The 26,886-nt window shown below is 38.7% G+C and overlaps 2 protein-coding genes across 3 annotated transcripts in view; one reads left to right on the top strand and one right to left on the bottom strand.

The window, feature by feature from the left end:
* Positions 1-4,078, top strand: part of ppm1bb (protein phosphatase, Mg2+/Mn2+ dependent, 1Bb) — a 31,143-nt gene extending 27,065 nt beyond the window's left edge. Inside the window, exon 6 of one of the 2 annotated variants that reach the window (XM_079852297.1) lies at positions 80-3,424. In XM_079852297.1, coding sequence (XP_079708423.1) covers positions 80-391 — 312 coding nt within the window. In that variant the 3' untranslated portion in view covers positions 392-3,424. The other variant, XM_079852298.1, reaches the window with a different exon arrangement.
* LOC307146748 (oxoeicosanoid receptor 1-like) overlaps positions 1-26,886 on the bottom strand; it is a 424,896-nt gene that overhangs the window by 102,979 nt on the left and 295,031 nt on the right. The window lies entirely within an intron of this gene.

Below are 26,886 nucleotides of genomic sequence, written 5' to 3' on the forward strand. Positions count from 1 at the left end.
TAAGGTCATGGGCAGGTGGCCCGCTCTAAGCGGGGTCTCTTAACCTGCTCTGTCCACTGACACTGGCGTCTTGCACCAGGACAGCCAGGGGGGAGCAGCCGGCGGTGAGGAGGAAGAAGGCGGCTCTGCTGCCGCTCAACTGCTGGATGCGCTACGACAGTTCCGGCTCAGCCACCGAGGCGAATACCGCCACGTGCTGGAGCAGGCGCTCTCCAGTTACCGGCTGTCCTACGGGACAGGTGCCACGACACGGACCGACCCTCAGGAGGAACCTCGCTCACCCCCACCGTCCCCGGCCACTGAACCCCTCAGCTCTGAGGAGGGACAGGACGAAGCCGCCACGTCACCATCTCTGGACAAGCTCTCTGACGCCCCCACTGCATGGCCCTGATTAGGACCCACTAAACCCAGCCCTGCTATCAAACCCTTTTCCCCACATTGCTAGGCAATGTTCCTCCTTAGAGCAATTTCAGTGCAGGTTTTTGGTTGTCTTTATGGATTTGAAATAGCTCTTTGGGTGTTTTTGTTTATTGAGCACTGCTCAAAGTAAAAGTCGCTTACAGAGGAAGTTTTGCGCAAAATTCTTATCACTAAAAACCTGCTCTGCAACTGCAAGTGAGGTTAACCTTGGCATATCCCAGCTCTGTCTGCAGTAAGCACTTTCTCGTATCTCTGCACTTAGCCTAGTGTTTTTAAAATTAGACCTGGATGAGTATTCTGTTGAAGGGATAGTTTATCCTAATGTGAAAATTGTCTTTACTCACTCTCATGTCATTCCAAATGACTTTCTTCTATGGAACATATTTTGGAAAATGTCTTGGTTTTTAGTTTTGTCTAGTTTAATTGTTGTGTTTTTTTGTTTTGTTTTGTCCACATAATGAAAGTCATTTTGGATCCCTTTGACTTTAATTGCATAGAGTAAAAATATTCTTCAAAATATATATATTTTTTGTGTTCTGCAGAAGAAAAAGTTACACAGGTTTATAATGACTTGAAGGTGACTAAATTATGAGTTGACATTTTTTTTACATCCCTTTAAGGAGATATGAAAACACTGTCACACACCTGAATGATTTGACCATCACTGTTTCACACCCAAAGAGTTTACTTATGCAAGTAGTTATAAGAGGGAATGGTTTAACTAGACAATCTGGGTTGTGCCAAGAATACACACAACTGTTTGCTCTCGTGCCATGCGATGCATGTGTACTCCTTTTCCTGGGTTGTCTCGTGGTTGATCATAGTTATAGGATATTAACGTACTGTAGTAAACATCAGGTACAGCTTTATTTGTGCTCTTTATCTAGTGTGTGTATATGAATCAAATGTTTGAATTACTATTATGCAAAATGATTAACTGATCAAAAGCAATTCTTTCACCATTTAAAATGGAACTCTAATGCTGTGTGTGTGTGTATATATCTACTCTGTCCATATCTCTTTCATATCGGTTTATAACTTGAGCTGACCTCTTGAATATGATTGTCCTGTGTCTGCTCTTTGAGTGTTCACAGTTATCCAGGTGTGTCCTTGAGGAAAAAGCACAACATGGAAATGCACTGGCTTTATAAGCATGGACCATATGAGATTACAGAAGCTTACACAATCACATGTTCTCGCGAACTCTCATTTCTCCTGTTGTGCTATTCTATTCAGTCAATGACTTTACATTTGCAATATAAAAGTCATTTGTTAAAGTGGACTGCATTACCTATAGAAGTGCAATCTAACTTCTGCAATCTACAAGTTAGGCAACGCTGCTACATGATCATACATGAATGTCTGTACTCTGCAGTATTTGCACAGTGCTTCTTATTGCACTTATCTTATTCTTATGACCCAGGTTTTTGGAAAGCAAGCTGAATTCTGTCCACATGGATTGTGTGTCATATCGCAAGAAATCTGTTCCAAACTGCTTTTGTGATGTGTTTTCTTTGGCTGATTTATCAAGCAATTTGAAGCTGATTGCGTTGTTGATTTGGAAGTTAATGCATAATACAAACTGTGTAATCTTCTTAACAGTTAGAGTAAGTGCATGCATAATGCTGCCATTGTTATATTAAACTCCTGTTACTAATATACCCCCTCAGCAGTATCAAAGAGCTTTACTTAATTGTCCATAGAGCAGTATTTCCAGGGCAAAGGTTTATATTTGTTTTGTTTCACTCTGAAGTTCTTTGAACAAAATAAATCAAATTCAACTATTGATATCTGTCTTGGCTGCCATTATTAAATGTCATAATTTCTCATTCTGTGACGCAGAATGCAGATACAATCACATGAATGCTTTTTATGGCTCTTGTAAGAACTTGTGCACTATTAACTATCATTCATACTCCGATATTTCCATATGTACTCCTATATGGCTAATGTTCTTACTCATGAGCTCAGTGGAAGTTTGAGGCTTGAGGTAAGTGAGCTTCAAATGTGCATAAATCAGTCTTTAGGCGGGGGAAAATAAGTTTTCTTTTCAGATGGAAATGCATCTTTAAAAAAAAAAAAAAAATGCTGGCTGGGCCTTTCAGGTCTTTTTCCACCCATTTGTTTGTGGTTGTTTTACATTTTCATTAGCTTTTATCATTATATGTTTGAGTTTTTTTTAAATGAATGAAATCTACTACACATATTTTGGTTTAATGCAGTTTTTATGTTATTGTGGGTTTTTTTGTGTTTGTTTTTTTGTTTGTTTTTTGCCCTCTGCCTACATTGGAGTCACCTGTAGGTTAGAAGGCACCTACACTTTCTGTTGAAAAGTTTGAGGTCTGTAAGATTTAATGCTTTGAAAGAAGTCTCTTATACTCTCTAAGGGTGCATTTATTTGATCAAACAGTAATACTATGACATTTTATTACAATTTAAAATGTATTTTCTATTTGAATGTTTTAAAATGTAATGGCAAATCTGAATTTTCAAGCTCCATTGGTCAAGTTTGTTTTTATGATTCTTTAGAAATCATTCTAATATGCTGATTTGGTACTGAAGAATGCTATCAACTTATGGTAATTGTTTTTGTGGAAACTAATAAAAAATAAAAATAAAAATAAAGTTTTTGATTAATAGACTTTTCCAAAGAACGGGATTCATTTGAAATGGAATAATTTTAATTTTAACATTATAATTGTCTATACTGTCACTTTTGATCAGTTTAATGCATCCTTGTAATAATAATAAAATGACTGACCTGAAACTTTTGAACAGTAGTGTATTTTCTATCAGAAGTATGTAAAACTACTTTAGTGGGTAATCGTGTTTCCATTACATGGAATTCAAACATTAATAAATCTTCCTTTCTCTCCCGTTCTTGTCTTTCACATCCTCACACATTTCGTTCTGTTTCTTTTACTTCCCCGATTCTCACTAGCGAGTGCTCTACCCTTTTAATTTGACTCTGTTTGCTCATTTCTTTCCCGTTCTTGTTTTCTCCCCTGTTTCAGAGCGGAGGTGACCTGGACGACCCCTGGTAGCCGGAGCAGCCGACGGCTTCTGAATCCACATGAGAATGTCCTCAGTTCACACAAGAAAACCCTTGCTCGCACACTTTTTTTGGTTTCGATTCGGAGAGCGTCATAGGAAATGTTAAACAACGAGTCTGGGAATACATACGCTTGTTTTTAAAGATGAGAAAACTACAAAAATGTTAAGATGATATTTTTTTTTTTTTTAGAACTGCATTGTACGGTAGAGAGATTTATTTTTACTCCCCTCCCCATCCCCCCCTCCTGAAATCTGTGTCGATTACGAGCAGTGACGAGACTGCTTGAGCAAAAGTTGCTGGATGCTAATTTGGAGGCATGAACTCAGCTGGAGGAGGACGGGGCCAGCGAGCTCTGAGAGGGACAGGGACCCTCGTTCAGACGGCTCACTTTTAACCCCTTCACACCACGCATGTGCAGCTTTTTTGGAGGCATGATCTCTGCCACCCTCTACTTTAACCCTGCGACTCTCACCCGACCAGCTGGACAGCAGCCACTGAAATATAATGTATCTGTTGTGGATTTTTCTTTTTCTCTTTTTTGGGGGCAGAGGTGAATTTCTTCTTGTGTCATTCATTTTGGTGCTTGCTGTTTAACACGAAAATGTAAAAAATAAATAAAAGGACGCTCATTTTGACGGCAGGAGATTATGGCAAACCCTGATTGGAGAGAACTTTATTTGGAGGAACTTTTCACGGTGACTTCCTTTTAGTCGCCGCAGAGACCGTACATAAAAAACTGAACTCGTCTTCTTCTGCTCCGTACTCTTCATCCCCAACTCTCTCCCCACCGAGTTTCTCCCATCAGCTTGAGTTCTGGTTTGTGGTTTTCTCTAACAAATTTCTTGAATTTAGAATAGTTTCCCCCTCTATCATTTTGACTCAGCATTTTTAATTATTTCTTTTTATTACAGATTATATGGCGTAATTGGTATTGTTTGATTGCACTCACATTTGCTTTCGAAAAACAAAAAATACTAAACTTTATGAAAGAGAAACTATGAGAAGGTAGAGTATTTCTAAAGTGAAACTGCAGAAATATGTATGTGTATATAGCTATATTTTTTTTTTTTCTCCTTTAACAGCAGAGTGAAAGAGTGGGAGGGGACGCTCTCTCCTCAGACTGGCTGATAGGTACTTGAATATTCATTATGAGTGGTTCTGATTTTTAATTTTTTTTTTTTTTTTTTTTGTTGGTAATCCTTAATGTAGGATTGTTTTTGAACCGTGCCTGTAAAAAGGTGAACCATGCTGTAAGGGTGTACTTACAGGACAGTCGGCTATGGATGAATGTACCCCTTATTCACACTGATACACATATACCTTCACGCACCCATTTGTACATGCTCATGCATAACACTTTCATATGTACATTTATCGTTTGATCAGCTTCATCGTATACGTTCACGTTCTTACTCCATTTACTTCACATACGTTTTTTTCTGCACTCTGTACATCTGACACAGACAGACTTGCTTTGGAGGCCTTCTTTTCTTCCTCCCTTTTTTGTTGTTTATTCATCGACTTCACCTGCTCTGGTGTGTAGCTTTAAAATGAGTGTGTAATTGAATTTTATGAGATGATTGTTTATGTATGTATATATATTTTTGCAGTTTTCCCCTCTTCTGGTACACATAATTTGTAGCCATATGCTGGAAAGCTTAATTTTAAGATGAATAGATCAAGTCTGTTTCCAGTTTGAGATGGTAAAGAGATATATTTTGTGCCGTGAGTGCTCAAGGACATTCATTTGCATTGTGTATATCAACATTTATTGTTGAATAATTAGAAATGAAACAAAGTATTTTATTTATTCCAAGTCTGTTGGCTTGAGAAGAGAGGGTTTCACCGGAGGGGGAAACTACTGTCCCTTGTATTTTGGAGAGTGTGATCAAATTCTCTTGCTCTCTCGTCCTTCCTCTATTTCTCTCTGATTCTTTCTAACCACCCGACAAGCCCATGTAATGAACGTCCCCAGTATGATGTTGTGATGTTTCAGTAGCAAACAGTGAATATGATCTGTTCTCCTCAATAAAGGATTGCTAAAGTTTGATGTTAACACAAAGACTTGCTTGTGTTTAAAATGTTATCTCGCTATATTTCATGAAGGGAATGAAGGATTCACACCATGAATCATTCAGTGAAAGTGAAATTACTGTGTTTTTTCTCCTCTCAGGAAACCTCTAGCCACCTTATTTTCAATTCAGAAGCTGTTTTCTATGAAAGTGCGAGACTTCCGATTCATTAGCTGTCGTTGAGTGCAACAGTGTTCTACGTTTTCTGCGGCCTTGGTTCCTGAAGTATTTTCCCATTGGGATATTTGAAAAGTCTTTGTTGAAGAGGTAAGCTATCAGCCAAACCAACCAGCTACCAGGTGATTCATAACATTGCAAACTTGAAGCAAAAATGTATTCAAAAATCTGACTAGAAGACAACGGTAAAAGTCTGCTTTGCGTCTTTAATGAAAGAAAGAACTACACTTGACAATGTTTAATGCAAAATATGCATATATATACACACACAAATATTTTAGAGTGTAGGGAGAGCTAAAGAGGTATTTTGTCACTTAGTTTGTGATCCTGTGATTGGTGGAGAATTCTTTGCAGAATTATGAATTATGTTTTTCACCTGGAATTTTGCTGTTGAACATAATTAAAATAAATAAATTGGAAGAATATAGGCTGGTGGCTTCAACAAATGCATTTCCTGGGCAAAAAAATAAAATAAATAAAAGGCCAAGCAAAAACCGGCAAAATATTTAGTGGTCTTTTATTTGTCTTAATCATTTTAATCACACATCACTGATCAGGAAATTCACAAATACTGTAGATAAAGCACTGAATAGCCTTCCCCAACTTGCAGTTACAGGAAGTTCGTTTGAGTTTATTGTGAGACCAAATATTCGCTATATCCAAATCTGGACTCTGACCAGGACTGAACATGAGCCTGATGAACTTGATCTCAAGCCACTTCTTGGTTATCTTTGCAATTTGCAATGCAGGAGCATTGTCTGTTGGAAAATAACATCTGATCATTCCTCTTTGGATAACTTTCCATTTGTAGGAAGCAAGTCAATATTCTCCTGTACTCCAAAGCATTAAATGCCTCTTCACTGTGAAGTAGCTCACCAATACCAGCAGCTAAAAAGGCTCCCCACAATGACCCTTCATCCTACATGCTTCACTGTTGTATAAATGCATTTATTATTATATTTCTCAGCATAGTTTTGAAGACACCACTCTGGAACTTCACAATTAAACTCGTGAAACCGCAATGGCTTTTGAAGCATTTGCTTAAATTAATGAATTAAAATAACTGGAAGTGACTGACACAGGAACATTCAAGTTAAAATAAATAAGGTGAATTGAACTTCTGATATGTTCAATGCTGTTTCTGAGGCGTGAACGGTTATATCAGTGGATTGACACAAGAGGGCGTGATAACTGAGTTGAAGTCAAACTTTCCTTAGAGTAGATGTGAGTGCTGAATAAGAAAGCATGCTGTGATCCAACGAGTTTCATGCACAGTATATCTTTCTTGTCTTTTCAGTCTTTTCTTCTCGCCAAAGCCATAAAAAAAAAAATGAGTTAACTTAATTATAGAACAAGAAACTGTGGTTTAGGTTTAGGCAGCAGTGTATTTCCTCTTAGTGAAAAACAATTGTCTTTTTGAAGCTGAAAAGATTCTGTTTCATTAAGAGGATGTATGTCACTTTAGCCCTGTGGTCTGTGTGAATGACATGAGAAAAGATGAGGAACAGTGTGCGTTACACCACAGATGACTGCACATGCTCACCTGACTGTAGAGTCATCACCTCTCACCCCTTCTGCTAATCGACAGCCTCTGAGCAGAGACATCCTGAACTGGCTTTTCTTTTTTTTTTAACATCTGTAGCTCATTACAATGTCTCCCACTGCAAAGCCTAAATCCTCTTAATGATCTAGTATAGACCCACCCCATCTAAAAAGTGCCCCTGCATGGTTACACAGTATTGTTTCCCATGGATCAGGATGCCAAACGTGTGGATTAAGGTAATCCACACTCTTCAGGCTGAAGCGGTGGGGAACTTGACTAGATTGCGCAGAACCTCTCAGGTTTGTGGATTGGGAGATTAAGGAAGGTTAGATGATGGTTAAATGGTCTGAAAGCGGTTATCGGGAAGATAGTTTAGTCAAAACACCTGTTGACTGAGAGGAAGATGATTTTAACTGGGGGTGTGTGTGTTTTAACATATAGTGAAAAACAATGTTAAATGCCTGGTGTGGAGCAAAGCAGTAAGTACCTGAGCTATAGATTGTTTTTTTTGTTTTTCTGTACAATGAAAGTCAATGAGGACCAGTGGTGTTTTGGACCCCATTGACTTTCATCATATGGGGAAAAATAGTTGACATTCAAAATATCATGTTTTTGTTTTCACAAACAATGGGAAAGTAAGTAGCGCAATGGAATGCAAAAACACATTCTGTCTGAACGGCCCCTAAAGGGCAGTTCACACAGAAGGTATTTTTGCAGTTAAAAACATTAGATACAGATCAGTGGAATAAAAAAAAAATGGTCCAGAGATGTATTTTTTAAAACTTCTGTTGTAAGTTGAAAAGACACAAGGGTCAAACACGTCCATTTAGCACGCTTTCATAAAAAAAAAAAAGGAATGGAATGGAAAACCTTGTTCTGTGTGTGTGAATGGCCTTTAACACGGCATAAAATACTTAACTGTAATTCAAACACCTTGCAGCTCTATTCCAGATGCAAATCTCATTTGAGAAGATTCACGCCAGAAAAACAAACAGATAACCGGTGTGGCAGATGTTTTAGCTGTTTAGCAAACAAATTGCCTCAACGTGTAACTAAAAAGTCCTTTAATTGTTTAGCTCGCCTCTGCATTGGTTGCTTGTGCTCTTTCAAACATCCAATATATAAAGCTGCATCATCGTTTGTAACGCCCTGCTAAAATACCTTGGCTCGTGTGTATAGAGTTAGCAGTGGGGGTCTGAGCGGTTGATCGGGAGGGTGGGCGTGGGGGGTGTTAGGGATTACCCTCTTTTCCAAAGCCTAGTTACATTGCAGAAGTAAATGAGCTGTTGAAAGAATGCATCCAGGGCAGGAACAACCGTACGTCCTGGGGGCCGAAGCTTAACCGCCGCCCGATTGGTGGGATTACAGAGGAAATGAGAGGACAGAGCAGGGGACCGAGAGCCAGGTAATTCAGCTCTAATTAACCACATTCACCAACCTGCATGTATTCTTCCCCACCTTTTCTTCATTCCTGCAGGATTTGCTCCTACCTGTTGAGACATACTGTTGCCCTGTGCATTCTCAGACGTCATTGTTTGGGAGCAGAACCCGGCACGTTTGGATTGAGGCAAGTTTACTTCTTCTCGTTCCGCTGGTCACCGCCAAAAATCGTAGCTCTTGCGACCAGCGGGTGTTGTACGGCTAATGTATTTGTGTGATAAACTTTCTCTCAGTCTCATCTGACTTCGTATTTGTCAAGTGACATTAATTACGACTCTCCCCTGCTATGTCTTTCTCTGTTTCTCCCTCTCTGAGCTGTCACCTCTGTGTCAGTGGATATCCCTGAGTCTCAGCATGAAGCGTCCATTGGAGCTGAATGCGCCCTCCCTCTCAGCCACCGGCCCACCAGCCGGCGCTGTCCCGACATGACAGCCCATTGTGTTTGTCCAGCCAGGCCGAAACCCCTGGCCGCAGGAAGGAATTAAGAAAGGATAGGAGGGGAGAAGTAATTATGTTTAGTCACTGAATTCTGTAGATCCCTGTGTTAATTATGCGATTCACCACAAAACACTGTCAAGTCAAGTGAAAAGAGCAGGAATGCCAGTGAGAGCGGATCAGAACATGACACCTCGGAGCCCCTGCGAGGTCAGGGCAGGACCGTGTGTTTGTAAGGGTAGGATAAGCCGCTCACGTACACCAGGCTCCAATTACAGGCCTGCCCATTCACATGCATCTCTGCTCGGCTCGTCTGGTTTGTCAGCAATCTTTTGCAATTAATAGGGCGTGAGACTCAATATGCTGTAACAGCGTCTGCAGAGTAAAAGACAGACTGTATGTTGTGTAACCGTCCTGCAGTACGTTAAACTAGATCGGGACACCCCAGTGCTCTCTGTGACTTGTTTTTAAGAGTCTCTGTAGTACTGTAGTCTAGGGGTTTTCAAATTGGGGCCCAGGGACCAACTATGGGGTCTGTAGAAAATGTGGAGTAAAAAATACCATATATATCAGTCATTTTAAATCAGTAAGAAATCAGATATATGTATATATAATATACATTTATATATTAATGTAGGTTATTAATATATATATATAATGTATGTGTGTGTGTGTATTTATATATGTATATTATGTTCATATGTATATTTATATTTATAAATATTATTTATATAATGTATGTGTGTATGTATATATGTATTTGTGTTTATATATGTATTTATATATTATATGTATATTATGTTAATGTGTGTATGTATTTATGTATATATATATGTATGTGCGTAATTATATATTTAAATATATTGTGTTAATATATTATGTTAGAATATACAAAATATGTGGTTTTCCTTATATATAAATAATTTATGGCACTATAAGTTTTACTCAGTGATATTTATTATGTTATAATAACCGAAAGTGTTTTTCAATGGTACATTTTGGCTTTAGAACAACGACAAATAACAGCTAATCAAGCTTTTGAATTCAATAATTAACATGTAAAAATGTATTTCACAAACTAATTTGCTTTTTAATACTAAGATTGATGTTTACTATCATGTACGAAATGGTCAACTTGAAAATACATAGCTGCTTTTTTAGGAAGAGGTTATTTGAGGATCGTTGGTTTCAAAAAGTTTGAAAAGGCGTGCTTGTATTCATCCTATAGTATCAGTGAACATGCTATTGTGTAAAATGTATTTATACTCTCCTTCACAGATGTGCTCTAGCCTGGGGAACCAGACCAATGTGCTCCTAATATCTGTCTCCATATTATGGTTTCTCTTTTGTAAGTGAGGAGAGAGAGGCCGATACGATCAGGTGCGGGAGCCTTGGTCTGCGGGCTAGACCAGGCTCTGAGGAAAACAGGAGAGAAGAGGAGGAAGTCATTTATGGGCTGAGCATGTTTCATGCCTCAGAAGCCATGTTGAATTAAATAGAGTAATCACTGCTTGAGGCCACCCTCTCTCCGGTTCACTCTCTCTTTCGCTCTTTGTACACCATTTGTGGCTGAGAGGAGTGGATTATCACTAGATCACCGCGGAGGCCAACCCAACAAATGCGCACACACTTTACTTCGTGTTTAGAGATGCTGAGGCCTGGTCTACTTTTTTAGTTTTTTTTCTTTGCACATTGTAGTCACTCACTTTTATTTAACCAATCAAAAGCTCGCAATCAGCTTTCATTGCGTTTGATTTGTCCACCAACCTGTTAGTCATTTGACCCTGTGTCCTCCAGCCAAACCAAGGAGAACCACCACAAGGTCAGAGAGATAAAAATAGTTTTGATTCAGATCAACTGAAGCGTTTAATTCTGGAGGTGCCCTCGGGCCACTTCCGTGAATGCTCTTAATCCACTTCTATAATGCACATTGCCCAATTGTGTATGTGCATTATCTGGACGCAATGTGCGCTCCTTTGGGCGGTCATTGTGAAACACAAAGCTGAGTGTCTCCCGTGAGCCGTATGAATTTAGACGATGACAGCTGAGCGTGGAGACATGGCCATATATCTTATTTATGGGGTGGAGGGAAAGGAAGCAGCAGGACATAGGTGTCATATTGAGAGACTGTGATGAGGAAGCAGAGAGAATGACCGTGAACTGTTTCCGCCTGCCTAAGTTAAAGATGCCAAAGAATTGCTGAGTAGGGATGGTTGTAACACTATTTTTTTACCGTTTGTAACTCAATACTGTTTTTGGTGCTGCTTCCCTCAAAATTGGATTTAATCTTCCCATGCTTATTTGTTACCAAATTACAGTTTGTTTAAATCTTCAACTTATTCCTAAACTGTATAAATTCACGTCAAGTACAACAATTGCTGTCGAGTTAGACGCCATTTTGAATTTTCTAGGTGTTTGTGTTAAAGGTGCAAAAAAAATTCACATTTAAATTTTGAGTCAATACACCATCAATCATTCCAAAACGTGTTTGTCTTACCCTGATTTACTATGGTAAGTCTGTTCTAAGGGCGGGATACTTTTCGTGAGAAATTGCGTACCTGCGTCTCTTGTAAAGTTGCTCCGACTACTTTGACGCATGTGGGAGTAAACGAGCCAGAAAGGTTGACATGGAGCCGCTAAATCTCGAACCTCTGGGGAATCACCTGTTTAAAAAAAAAAAAAAAACAGAGAACAGAGAATCTTGCTTGCATAAAGAGAAAGCGACAGAGCTCGTAATAAAACGAGAATCAACATTGGCTGGGCCTTTCGGAGATGGTGAGAACTGAGGGATTTGAAATGTTGTAAAAGTGACACAGAGATGGCAATTTTATTACTCAACAGGAGAGTAGGGTATATTGTTAAACAGATAAATTGCCATGTGTAGCTCTCTAACAAAGTTCACTGTAAAGCATTATCTATTGTGAAGGCTCATTTAATTTTAGTTGTTATAGCGATGTGCTGGAATTTATTTTCAAGGAAGTATGTCTATTAATGGGTGTAACTACAGTAACGTCTTCAGGTAGTCAGATCTTTTCCATTGAAACTGGTTATATCTCTTAAGCCTATTGTGAATGTTTTATGAGCAGTAGGATATAACCATATTAATCCACGTTTGTTTTATAACTTCCTCCTACTCAAACTTTCATTTATATTTTATTTTTTAAATAAATAATTGTAATTGCAAGGATGCATTATATTGATTAAAAGTCAAAGGAGACTTTATTGTATATTGTTACAAAAATATATAGCTTATATTTCAAGCAAATACTTTTTCATTTTTCTGAACTTTCTATTTGTTAAATAATCCTGAAAAATACCACGGTTTTCCAAAAAATATTAAGCAGCACAACTGTTTTCAACAATGATAATATATAATGATATGCATGTGGCACTGAAGACTGTAGTAATAAAGCTTTGCCATCATATAAATAAATTACATTTTAAAAAATATATTAAAATAGAAAGGTTATTTAAAATTGTAATAATATTAGATAATATAACTGTTTTTACTGTATTTTTTAATCAAATAATATCAAATAAACACAGCCCTGGTCAGCATTAGAAGATTTACCAAACTCAAATGAAATTAAACTTGGTATGTAAACCCAATTTAACATGAAAATCTCTTTATACAGATGATACTTGTTTTTTCATTCATACTGTAGCTACACCCATTTATAACATTTGTTAAAGGGATACTCAAAAAAATGAAAAATGTCATCATTTAATCACCTTTAATTTGTTCCAAACCTGTAATAATTTCTTTATCTACAAAAAAAAAAAAATATATATATTTTGAAGAATGAGTAACCAAACACAACAGGTAACCCCATCGACGTCCATAGTATTCCCCATACAATAGAAGTCAATGGGGCCCATCAACCGTTTGTTTACCATACTCGTCGAAATATCATCTTTTGTGTTCAGCAGAAGAAAGAAATTTTTACAGGTTTGGAACAAATTGAGGGTAAGTAATGATGGAAAATGATTTTTAACATCCCTTTAACGTGATCACAAATTAAAAATGTATTCAAGTGAAACGTTGATGTTCCTATCTCGCAATTGTTTTTTGTCCTGTAAATCCTTTCGTATGGTGGAAACCCTGTAGGCCTACCTCATTTAAACGGTCGGTGTTACAACTCACCCCATGTTACAACTATCTTTACCCTACTACCCCTCCTTTTAGACGAGCAAAAAATGGTATTCATTGCCTTTAGAACCATGTACAACCAACCCCACAAGTGTATAACATAAATTGAATCTAGTCCTATGTGAACAGCAGTACTACACCATCACTTTGGCCACTTTCTGGGCATATCTCTATTTACACAATTGGATTGGCCACAGTAAGCAGTGTTAATTGCACTTACCAGTAGCCTGTGGGCGTCATGGGGATTATCGACCTGAATCATATTAGTGAAGCTTCCCAATGATCGGGACATTTACGGATCTGTGGCTTTGAGTGTTTTATCCTGCTTTACTGTTCAGTGTGGAATGTTTTAATCCAATAACAGAAGCTATCCTGACAGAAGTACAGACCGCAGTGTTGCATCACCGTGTGCCACCAGTGGGTGGCAGCAGTCTCCACTTTTTGCATGTGGTGCTTATTTAAGGGTCCTCTGGTGGTCTTCGAGAACCTGACAGCTCCTGTCAGTAAGTGTCCTGTAAACATGTAACATTCAGAGCTTCTAATTTAGGCTTTTAGCTGCGAGCTCATTTGCAGGGTGCCTCAGAGCAAAAGCAATCTCGTCAGGAGAAAGTTTGCTTTAAGACTGAGGCGCAAAACACACTTATCGAATTACCAAGGGAGTGTTTATGCGAGTATGTATGTGTGTGCATCTGATTTAAGGGACAGTTTAATTCAGTCATTTACTCAGCCTCTTTTCATTCCAAACCTGTATGACGTTCTGTAGAACATGTAATATATTTTGAAGAATGTTACAACTGTTATTTTCCACTATAAAAAGCCAATGGGGTCCAAAACAATTGTAAGGGGAAAACAACAACAACAACATTTTAAACCTTTCATTACACATTTTATGCAAAGATTTCAGATGACTGCAACTTTGGGTCGACATACAAAACTGCCAAATATTTATACAAGTAATAGTAGTAATTGTTCATTATGTTTGTTTAACTGAGGTTTATTAACCACATAGTCTGTATTATTTTAGCTGTATATTACTGTCATTGATTTATTTAAAATTAAAATGTTAAATATGTGCTTTTATGTTCCTCAGAAGAAAGTAAATCATACAGTTTCGGAACGACATGAGAGTGAGTAAATGCTTTTCATTTTTGGGTGATTAAGTTTCTGTACTGTGGTGAAGAGTGGCAGGCACTACTGAATAACCAGATGACTGAGGGTTAGTTAATGCATATGGAAGTTATACTAAAGCCCTCTCAGACCTGTTCACACAGCACTCAAGAGGGGATTTATAACTCCTCGCATCCTCTCGCAGTCCCCCATCACTATTCAACCTGTTACCTTACTCTCTCTTCCACTGACAAAATGCTTCTCTTTCTCGCTTTAATCCCTGAACTTTGTCACCTTCCAAAATCTCCATCTCCCCTTCTTTTCCCGCTCTCCTCTTCCCTCAGATACACCTGTGGCAGTCTTATCTGCGCCTGTGCTGTGTGAGTGTGGTATTATGAGATTAAGGATGGAGCTCTGATGATCGGATGCAGGTCTTAATTGGAGTGGAAGGTGTGCTTGGCCCCAGACAGTGATTTTGGCTCAGGGATATGACAGTCGAGTAGGGCTCAGAGCACTGATACGGGACCTGGTTGGTGGAAGGATGTCAATATAATTCTCTAATCATTTCTGATTGGTCCAGGGAGCTTGGTTGGGATAGACGGATAAAGAGAATGACTCCCCGCTCCCTTGTATTCCGATGTCTTAGCACTCTCTCCGTATCCACGAGCTTAATGGCTGTCCATCATAATGCAATCATAACTGAAAGGTGTTCCCAATCAGGACTGCGGATTATGAGATTACGCTCGCATTGTCGCTGCCCATTGTGAGGGGTCAAGCCCGCGTAATTTCGGTGATGGAGGACTGGTGTGTTTTTTCCGTGCGCCATTACCCAGGTCACCCTGACGGCTTGTGGCAGGTGTGGCCTCTCTAATGACAAAAGACCATATTGATATAATTGCTCTCTTTTTATGATTAATTTCATATTGTAATGGGACGGGATTTAGCAAAGCTCTCCTCAAAACTCCCAAGCTTCTCATTACAGGAAGAGCTCTGTCGTAGGATCTCACTGCGATGTTAATATAGGCCATCGTAGTAAATGAGCGCCCATTAGGTTATTGTATTTCATTTATCTTTTAGAGGTGGAAAAAAACAGGCCAAATTGGGGTAAAGGCCCATCCACACCAAGAGCGATAACCATGACTGTAAAGTTTGAATAGTCATTCTAACTCTATGAGAACAGAGAAAGTCCAATAACGGTAATGACACAAAGGAACAATATCGTTTTAATCCTTTTTTTTTTTTTCAGCTGATTAACATTAAAAGCACTGACAGCCAATCAGAATCCACCTGATGATACCGAGCTCGTTAAAGAGTGCATGCTTATGATATGATTTGGTGTGGATGCTAATAGTTCTCTTCATAATTGTCGTTTTTGGCGTGAACGGCCCTTAAGAGGCTCATGGGAAGATTAAACCCAGAGTTGGTTCCTCTCGTCACTTCTGCATGCACAACAAGTCCCCGGTTGATGCGTTCAGAGACTCGGGGACCATATCGAGCAGGTGTTCTTACTGCACAGATTGAACTTGCTGCGGGGCATCCTGCGAGCATCCGCCGCGGCCTCTAAAAGCCTGAATTAGAGTCTCTGAATATTACATGCATGTAATGGGGTTTTAATTTTGGAGATCGCCGGTATTGTTCATTATTCAACAGGGCATTTTACACTAGCGATCGCAGCCGAATTCCACCTGAGGATGAAAAGCCCTGCAGGTAAAAATTGGATCGTAATTACAGCGTGACCTCCTATCAGCTGGTCAGTCCCATTCCCTTTTCCGCGTGGATTGTGAAAGCACGGGGCATTGTGAGTTTGGGAGGCCGTTAACTGAAATGGCCTTTGACAAGACCCCCTGGTCACCACGCACCGCTCATTGGGCCTTTTTTGCCCTGTGCGTCACTCTTTCCTCCATTGCTCTCCATTCATTCCTCCCTCCTCAGCAGGCCTTCATAAAGAAACAGGCCCAGCCGTTAACCCCGCCATTCAGACCGGCGCTCTCTGCGGTGCCCAGCATGCCGTCTAACAGGCATTCTTGGTGCCCCATTGCTGATGGCTAGAATTGCACGGGACCCTCTGGGTCAAATGTGGGCCTGGCATATGCCCCTAATTCGCACCAATGTGGAGTAGGAACACCTGAACCCTTGCCCTCTAAAATCAGTTATCAGAGTTACTTTGAATTTTAAGAGCACTTTTCAATTCATCTGGATGGGTTGAACTGAGTTAATCTCAAAAGGATGTACAAATAAAAGCGTGTAAAACAATGACCGTCACTTTTTAAATAAGTTCTGCGCTCTGTCAAAGCCACGACGTGCCTGTTGCGTCCCTTCTGTGTGAAGACATTACTCAATTATTGCTCTTAAGTGCCTCTTAAAATTTAAGTGCTGCGCTGTCTGTCAAGCTGCCATTATGTTTAAAGGCTGTTCCCCTTGTGTCTGTTCATCTTATCAGTTTTATGGCAATTTCATAACGGAGCAATTTAATCCACTGTGTGGTTTCAATCCATCGAGTTCTCCAGCGGTGTCATTGGAAGTAAACACACATATGCACACAGGCAGCGAAGCAGGAGAACACAGTGTTTTCTACAGTATGTTGATGGCCGGTGAGGTCACTCTCTCTCTCTCTCTGATAGTGAAGAGTGGAAGATGAGCAGGTCTCTGTGGAGTGAATAAATGTGTAAATGCAGGTCGTTCTTCTCTAATCCACAGAGGTGGAAAAGCACTGAGCCGTTAAATAAGCAGAGAGCTGAGCCGCTTTGCTCTTCGCCTGCATATTGACCAGAGACTTAAGATGATTAATGCAGCACTTTAGCGCTGCAGAGTAGAGCGAGAGAGAGAGAGAGAATGTGTGAAAAAGACAGAGAGATGGACGGTGAGAAAGAATAGAGATATTGAGAATTTTAATTGTTTTGTTTTAAAGATAATGACTGCATGAAGTCTGAGATGAAAGATTTGCCATGTCTTGTTCCAGTAAACGGTTTTTTTTTTTTTAAATCTTTAAAACAGGATCAATTTACTTGAAACTCAATTGTGTAAGATAAGATTTAAGTATAAATCTAACAACAGTTTTCAGGGTTAATAAAAACACAAGAAAATTACGTAAGAAAAATAAATGTCCATTCATTATATTCTCAAAAAATCACATTACTTGGGCACTATGCAGTCCAAAAAAAATCTTAATTATTATTTCTTATATATCTTATATTATTACACAAAAAATCACATTACTTGGCCTCTATGCAGTGCAAAAAAAGTTATTATTTCTTTTTATTATATTATAACACATATTATATTATTATATTATTACACATATTGTTTCCAGTGAAAATATATAAAAAATCTTTAAAGCAAGATCAATTTACTTGCAAAACTGCACATTATATAAAACATTATTTTGAATTAAGTTTATTTCTCTCATATCTTTGCAAATTATTTTGTCTTGTTTTAAGCCAATAATGTAAGAACCTAATTCAAGACATAACATTTTATAACAAGTTTCAATGTTTTACTTAATTTTGCTAATAATTTTTTAATATGGTTTAATTTATTTATTTAACTTTTTTTTTTCCTTTTAATCATAAATTAAATTGCATTTATATTGTTTGAAACATGTTTAGATTTTTTACTGGAAAATAAGATATATAATGCACAGCAGCCACATTTTGTGAATACATGACTGTGAAAGGCTCATTGTCATAAAATTCACTGGTTGTCAGCACATACCCAAATAGCGAACAATTCCCCAGTTTGTGAGATGAGAGAAATGACAAGTAAACTGCGCAAACAGGTTTTGCGTTGCTTTATCTGAATTGAAGAAGTTGCTCTTGACATCCCAATCCCAAGGTTGCACCGTGTTCACAGAGAGGGGTTGTAATTGGCTACTGACAGCAGGGTGAAGGGTCAGATGCAATCGGGACTCAGGTAATTTACTGGTGGAAGTGATTTACGTGTGTGTTTGTTTTTCATATTCACCACTCCATGAGAAATTGCAATTTTAACAGGGCGGGAGGAATGCAGAACAGTTGGATGCTGATTGCAGATATTCTGTGTGTGTGTTTTTGTGTGTGTGTTTTCTATGTGCATATTTATGCGTCACTTAGTTGCTCTCCCTCAACACAACCGTACAGAAAAGCGTGTGTACTTTTGCACTGCATACAAACCTGAATAAAGTAGTAAATGTGAAGTATGGTGCTTTTTGTGCAAACGATATTGAAATCAGAAATACTCAGCAAAGAGGGTAAAAGAATATCCATGTAAAGCATTTGATAACAGGCTTTTCATTGCAATTGACTGAACATGTAGAAAGACACTGTCCTTTCATGTAGCTGCATGTCACAATAGGCCAAAAGGTGAATGCCAGTATAGACTGAACCAAATAGGCAACGTCAGATCTCGCAAAGCAATAAACCTTTAATAATACAAGGGGTCATCTTTCTCTCTGTAGATTACTTGTACGGCTGCAGGTCCATTAACCTTGAGTGGAACACATGACCGTTCTCTGAGCTTTCTGGTTGGGAAGCCAAATCAAAGTTGTAAGAGAGAAAATGGTAGTGAATATAGAGCTGTGAAATCACCGGGAAAGGGTTGCAGATCTAAAAATGACATTCTTATTTTGTTCGATCACCCACAGATTGTGAAAGAATCAGATGTGCAAATGTTTCACAAGATCATATTTTGGGTTGCGGAGGTATTTCCGCATGTCAGTGCCCAGGACCTTGATTTGAGTGGCTTTGCAAAAGTCTAATCATTTGTAGTTGTAAACGGACTAAGGAATCCTGTTCTGTTCCCTTTACTCATATTGAAAAAGTAAGAGTCCAGTTTTGACATACTGATGCCAAAAGAAGCATGAATCCTGGGAAAAGCAGGTTTAGACTTCTCAACTGTGTAATGCCTTCTGGCTATTTGGAAGTAAACCTTGATGTTGTAAACATTAAACATTTATTTTGTTCCAAAACTGTATTTGCTAACTAATGTAGCTCTTGCTTTGGAATATTTTTTTAAATTGAAATTAGGTTTAGTGTATTTCTCTTAACACAGTCTAAACAATATTTGCATTCACACTTAATCGTTCATGATTTTTAACAAACCACTGACACTTTACAGTAAGGATCACTCCTTTAACATTAGTTAATGCATTTGTGAATTTACAATACAAACACATTAATTAATAGGATAATGATGTTAATTTCTACATTTTTGACATCTCAAATGGTATAAATAACAATTATGAACATTAATTACAATGAAGAGTTCAGATGCAAAAGCCTCTAAGTGCCATCTGAAATTTTCTTCTAGAATGACCATTTTTATCAAGCTTGTGTATTTAAGTTAAGTAATTTCACTTAAATGACATTTAATAGGTAATTTTCATTGCCATTTAAGTGAAATTACTGAACTTAAATATACGAGCTTGATAAAAATGATCATTCTAGAAGAAAATTTCAGATGGTTTTGCATCTGAACTCTTCATGTGTAAATAAATTAACATTAAACTACATTAAATGCTTTTGTTTGTTCATTGTTTGTTCATGATACTAATGGATTATCTAACGTTAATGAATTGAAACTTATTGTAAAATGTTTCTCAGTAGCCACATGCCACCAAACTATGCGATTGTTTAAAGACATCTTTTTTTGCATCAATGACAACTGTTACGCTACAAGTTAGCTACACTTACAGTCATGCAAGTTTCTGTGCCAATTGTGTCTCCTGTAATTAGGGGTGTACGGAGGTGGAAAATTGTGAATGTTGGATCTGCCAGGCAGTGATGAAGAAGCGTCTGTGGGGAATAGCTGGAAAGAAAAGGCAGGAAAATGCAAAGTGCTCGAGGGTCCCTGGGAGCCATTTCAGCACTCTCACAAAATCATTTCTGCAGATAAAATATTCAAAAAAGCAGTTATGTTTTCATTTAAAACATCATGTCCTCTGTAAGTTCTATTTAATGTCAAACCAAGCACTTGGGTTTATCTCCGACTTTAGTTGTGTTTTTGTAGCCGCTTGTTCACTGTCCATTTTAACAATATTGATAGCTCTTCAGTTCTGGTTTGGTTCCATGCACTTATAGTTTATGTACATAAAGGTGCCAGAAAAAAAAAAGAGAGAGAAAAAACACACTTGGTTCAAATAACTTTTCATGGAATGGTAAAAGAACCATTTTTCTCTATCAAAAATAAGGAATATTTACTGGCATCTATTGAACATTCACTAGTCTTTCCCATTGCGCTATAGAGGTGAGTGGATAAAAAGTTCAGACTAATAAAATGAAATGATCTTTTCTTTTAAGAACTGTTCACTGAAAGGTTCTTTGGGGAACCAAAAAAATGGTGGTTCTATGGCATCACTGTGAAAAAGCCCTTTTGGAACCTTTATTTTAAAGACTGTACTAAGAACCCTTTGTGCAATGGTGAAAGTCTTCAAGGTTTTTAATGGAACCTTGATAAAGAACCGTTTAAGAATGTTTATTTTTAAGAATATGATTGTTTAGATCCATGATTACGTTTTGGCTAATATGTTTTTTCATCTCGGAAGATATTTGTCATTTTGGTATGAAATAGATTATTCCACTTTCATTCCCTCAAATTTTTCAAAAAGTATATGACAGTACAAACTAGAGAAATTAGACAAAAGTAGTCAAAAATAAGTGGCGAAAAAAAAAGAGTAATATTCTCTCCCAGTTGCCCTGCGCTTCTGTCAAATGGTAATTGGGGCCAGTAATTACTGTAAGTGGAGGGTTAACAGGCAATTAACCTGAAAGAAACAGTAGAGAATGTAAAAGATCAAGAGAATAGCGGAGACAATGCATGATGAGTCCAACTAGAGTAACACATTTCCTTTCAGTATTCTGATCTTTGCCTCCCCTGTCAGCCAAAGGCCGGCTCAGAAAAATCTAGACAAGGTCAAGTCAGAAAGGGACGAGAATTTCTGTTTACTCTGATGTTTGAAGGGGTGAGTACACCTGCACTTTCGGCTGATTTGCTTTAGTGCGTTCCTTCCGGTAGTCGGTGAATGTGCACTGTGTCATCTCAAAACACTTTGAGAAACGATTCTTTGACCTTTTTAAGAAGATTAGCCCCGTTAAACGAGTGCTCGGAGATGTTCTGATTCAAACCTTGCAGGTCTGGTAGGTCAACTAGTAAAACGAAGTTAAGTGAAGTCCACTTTGACTGTGGAGGAAGTGTAGATGGGCCTGTCCGTCCGTCTCAGGGATATGTTCCTTGATTGAGCCCCTGAGGTCTCTGACACTCCACACAGCTTTAAAAACCTTAACCTAAGCTGATGTGAACGATCTCCCCTCGGCTCCTCTGAGAGAGTGCGTATGCGACGGTGAAGGGGGGGTTGGGGCGGTTAGTTTATTGAAGCTGAAATGATTTTAGCCTACCTCTATGTAAGGATGTGCTTTGCCAAGCAGACTGGCTGAAGCTCAGCTTACTTTTTTCCTCTATGCATTTACATTCCCAACACCTGCATCACTTATTTATTTCTTAACCGCTTCCCACCCACCCACTTTTTTTTTTTTTTTTTTTTTGCTCTATTAAACCCCCTCATTTGAATACGGCGTGCTGGAGATACTGTATATTGCTCCTCCATAATCAGGGACGCTACAGACCTCTCTGAGCTTTGTGTGTGGCTGTGCGGGTTCATGAGGTTCTGTAATCGCACACATTCAGAGCGGAGCTCCTCACCTGTTCCCTCTCTCCGCTATCAGAAACTCATCCGTCAGTAACCTGGACAGTGTTAGAGGGCCTTTAATGTATCTGCTGTGGTTTATTGTCCTTCCAGCTTTGCCCCTCAAGTCCAGTGAAGTGTGGAGCAATCACGGGCCTCTGTGGAGAACGGATAGAGCAATTTTTTCAGAAAAGGGGAGGAGGGGGTGGTGGTGGTTACAGTAGTTTGTGCATGCACATTTCCAGAGTAGCAATCTTCCCTTCCTTTTTCCGCTCTGAATAAAGGTGATGAAATCCCTCTCGCTGCCACTAATCTTGAGCTGACAGAGAGGGCTGCTATACAAGACTCTCTCTATCTGTTGTGAGAGGCAGTGGACGCTTGCTTGTAAGCCGCTTATGATATTGACTGCCTGCTTCCTTTCCTTTTCAGTGTGGCCCAGCCACTTATGGATATACACACACTCACACAGTCTGCCATGTGTCGTCATGAGGAAACTCTTATTTTGTCCCTCATCAAACTGTATGAAAGTTGAGAAAGCTATGAGAATGTTGCTTTCTCTGTTGGACTGAATTAGGCATTGATTAAGATGGGAAATCGAGAATGGGTTCTTATTCTGAATTGATTCCAGTAAAAAAACAAACATAATAATAATAATAAAGCACATGAAATTAATGAATGGCACATTACTTATTCAACAATGCTGCAAATTGCAATTCCGCAACTATACTCTTGATCTATAACTCTAAGATGTCTGACTCCCAAAGAAATGACACTTGAATCTGTTCATTTTAGTGAATAATTTGGTCACACTTTAGATTAGGGTTCAATTCTCACTATAAACGAACTATGAACTACAGCTTATGCCTCAATAAACTCCTAACTGCTTATTAGTTAGTTGTTACGTTTAGGTATTGGGTAGGATTAGGAATGTAGAATAAGGTCATGCAGAATAAGGAATTCATATGTGCTTTTAATAAGTCCTAATATAGCATTCAATGTAATAAACAAGTTAATAGTGAGAATTTGGACCCTAGACTAAACTGTTACCAATAATTCATATGAATAGTTTCGTGAATCAAACCCATAAAGACAACCAATGTAGACTTATTCCCAAACAAATGACTATTATGAATTGGTTCTTTTAGTGAATCAAACCCATATTGTGCAGCTAGTTTAGTCTGACTCCTGAACAAATTACGAGCCTGTTTTTTCAGTCATTGGATTGCATTTACCTTTACGACAAAAGAAAGCAATTAAGGCTGTGTAAATACATCTTTTGCAATAATTATGCACACTTGTTTTCCTTCCTTTCATCATTTGTCAATGGAATTGCATTTCTTTTTTTCACATATGTGACCCTGGATCACAAAACCAGTCACAAGTAGCACAGGTATATTTGTGGCAATAGCCAACAATACATTATATGGCTCAAAATGATCGATTTTTCTTTTATGCCAAAAATCATTAGGATATTAAATAAAGATCATGTTCCATCAAGATATTTAGTAAATTTCCTACCGTAAATATATAAAACATTTATTTTTGTGAGTGAATGGAGCACAATCGCGAACATAAATGGACAACTTTAAAGGCGATTTTCTAAATGTTTCGATTTTTTTTGCACCCTCAGATTCCAGATTTTCAAATAGTTGTATCTCGGACAAATATTGTCCTATCCTAGCAAACCACACATCAATGGAAAGTTTATTTATCCACCTTTCAGGTGATGTAAAAATCTCAATTTCTAAAATTGTACCCATGTGACTGGTTTTGTGGTCCAGGGTCACATAGTATTTACAAAGTACTAAAAGAAGGATTGATAGAGCCGTTAAAGAACCTGAGTCATTCATTGCTTTAATATTCCCATCCCTATATTACCAGCTGAAGGCCAGGCCAGCATTGTTGCTCTGATAATTCAATTTGTTCAGATGAACCATGCTGAAAAGATGTTGTGCTTTTATAAAATGCGGCTATTCCTTCACTGTGAGTGAGGACAAATAGATAGCTGCCACTCAGCTTTTGTCTTGAATGTCTTGTACAACCCAAAGGCCAGCACTATAGGCAATCTCACAATGTCATACAGTGGCTGCTTTGGCATTGAATTGTTCAAATCGTATATAGTAAAGAACAGAAAAGGACAAAGATGAAATCTCGGCTGTGATGATGACAGCTAGAAAGGGGCGAGGTAAATTGTCAGTGAAGGAGAAGGGAAGGAGGGGGGACTAGAGACTGAGAGGAAGAGAGCAGGTTCATAAAACACAATCAATCCACTTTGGCCTGGGCTCAATTATCCCAATCAAGGTTAATTCTTTTGAACCTGGGCACCGTTAAAGGGCACGAATACAAAGGAGAGAGTGGAATGTAGAGAGGATTTACTAGGGGAAGAGGGACACATTGATAGAAGACCAAAAATCAATGATTTCTATTCAGAGGAACTCATATCAACGTTTTGCTGAGAAGGGCTGTCTGGAATTGTGACACCGATTGAGCCAGAGCTATTGATTGGCACATTTACTTTTTAATCTTTCAGTGTTCATGAGTGTCAGTACACATAAAATCATTCAGTCCATTCCAGGTGAGTGACTTTTGTTTTCATTTTGCTTTATAAAGGCAAGAAGGTTGCAGTGGAGTGGGGTCCAAATCTCTGAAAGCACAGAAAATTCACTTCAACTTGGACAAAGTGTGATTTTTTTTTTTCTTCGTTTTTTCAATGATGATGTAAAATAAAGAGGAATTGTTTAAAATTCTGCACTATTTTTAGGCTAAACTATTGATTTTCCTCTAATGAAGAGCAAGATGCTCTTTGCATCATTCACAAATCATCCTGGAGAACATGATCATCAGCTTTGGCATAAACTTATGGAGTACATGCACATATACTAAAAAAAACGTTGTTGTTTTTTCACATAGAAGAGCCATTTTCAAGAACTTTCAGTGAACAGTTCTTAAAATATATATTTTTTTCTTAGTGTGAAGACCATTTTAATAATCGATATAACCTTTTTACACTTTAAGGAGTGTTTTCAGCTTTTTAATGAAATTGATATGCTGATAATATTATTTGTAATGTTATGTGAAATTGGAAAAATACATCTCTAGTGATCTCAGACTTTTAAAACCTGTTGATTTGCAATATAATTGTCACACATTTGATCTTTTAGGTCTGTTCATAATTAATTAAAGATTTTATCCATTTTTAGTGACATTGAAACATGGTGTTTTGCTATGTAGAGTGAAAAATTAGCACAGGTCAGCAAAAATCTCCGAAACTGTTGATATTAATCCAGGATCCTTCCTGAAGTCTGTCCCCTGCCCAAACACACACCTCTATAAACACCAGGATAAAGAGGCCAAAATGAAAAAATTGCTGTCGTGCAAAGTTACATGAAGGACATCAGGCAGGCCGAGCGAGCCGATGGCAGAGTGACAGCCCCGTGCGATGGCTCTGCCTGATAAACGCTAACCTGCAAATGAAAGGCTCTTCAGTCCCCATCATCCCCTGTCACAATGCAATTACTCTACAGGGCGATAGCAAGATAGAGGCTCGCAGGCAAGCAGATAATAAAGCTATTGACTGATGTGACTTAATGATTAGAATGTAAGAAAAAAAGAACATAAGGACAGAAAAGCGCTGCCAGATTGTCAGGATTTGTGACCGTTTTTCCTCACCGACACAGATACAGTTCAAGCCAGATGAACAATCCTATCGGAGCATCTGAATATGTCCTGCTGCACCGAGCTGAATTTGAGTGAGCCAGACACTGAGGGCGAGAAAAAAAATACGTTGGACTTGAGGATCTGCGTTTAAGTGTTTCATTGTGTCCTTCAGAGAGCTTTTGACTTTGAACTGTTCGACGGCGCTCCTCCTCTTCCTCCACTCCCTTCTTGTCATGTATTTACACTCAGAGGAGAGATTGAAGACGTAAACGTGTAATTAGTCTCCATTGTTGTCTTTGCAGATTAGGAGCACCGTCGGAGCATGGCGTTTGAGGGGGCCGTAAGTTTGCAGCGTGATTGGCTGAAGGGGGGCTGGTCCGGGCACCCTGCCGTGGGCAGAAATAGTGTTTCCCCCAGGCGTAATTTTAGTGTAGTGAGTGTGAATAACGAGTGATTATTAATCAGAGCCCGGCAGTGTGATCACAGCTTCCTCTCCGAGAGCTCAGGGTTGGTGTTCAAATTCCCTTTACTCAGTGAGGAACCATGATGGTTTAGAGTAAGCAAGGTATAGATTGAGAGCAGAAGTAGAATGATTGACAGGCGGCCTGTGAATGTTTGTGCGTGGAAAAGGCCTTACTGTCGGTTTTGATGCTGTGAGGCTCTGATTATGTGGCACATGTGGTGACGCTGGCCAAAGGCCACTAAGGCGCACTCTTGCCACCCCGTCTGAGCCCGGGGGCATTTCTGCCCCTCCTTGTAACGCCCAAGAATGACACTTATCAGATGGTCCATGTAACAAAGAATATTGCTTCATGTCATTTCCCCTCTGGTTTGATATGACAGCATTATTTCGTTGTTTTAAACATCTTCATGCATCAATAGTCAGAGAATAAGCGATTGAGGAAAATACACAGAGCTGCAAATGGAAGAGAATCTTTCAGCGAATCACTGATAGAAAATAAATCGTTTTTTTCAAACGCACACACACATATACACACACGTACTATTATACCTTTCACCTGTTCAAGGGTTTCTATGATCTGGCGAATTATTTCTTTAATGCGAAGGACATTACACTCCACCAGTCTTGAGTTTCCTGTGAAAACCCGCTATTGTGCTTCAAGTTCATGTGAAAATGGGAAACTTGGAAGTTTTAGACATATGAGCTGCCTGTAA

Source organism: Squalius cephalus (assembly GCF_949319135.1).
Source record: "Squalius cephalus genome assembly, chromosome: 19".
NCBI lineage: Eukaryota > Metazoa > Chordata > Actinopteri > Cypriniformes > Leuciscidae > Squalius > Squalius cephalus.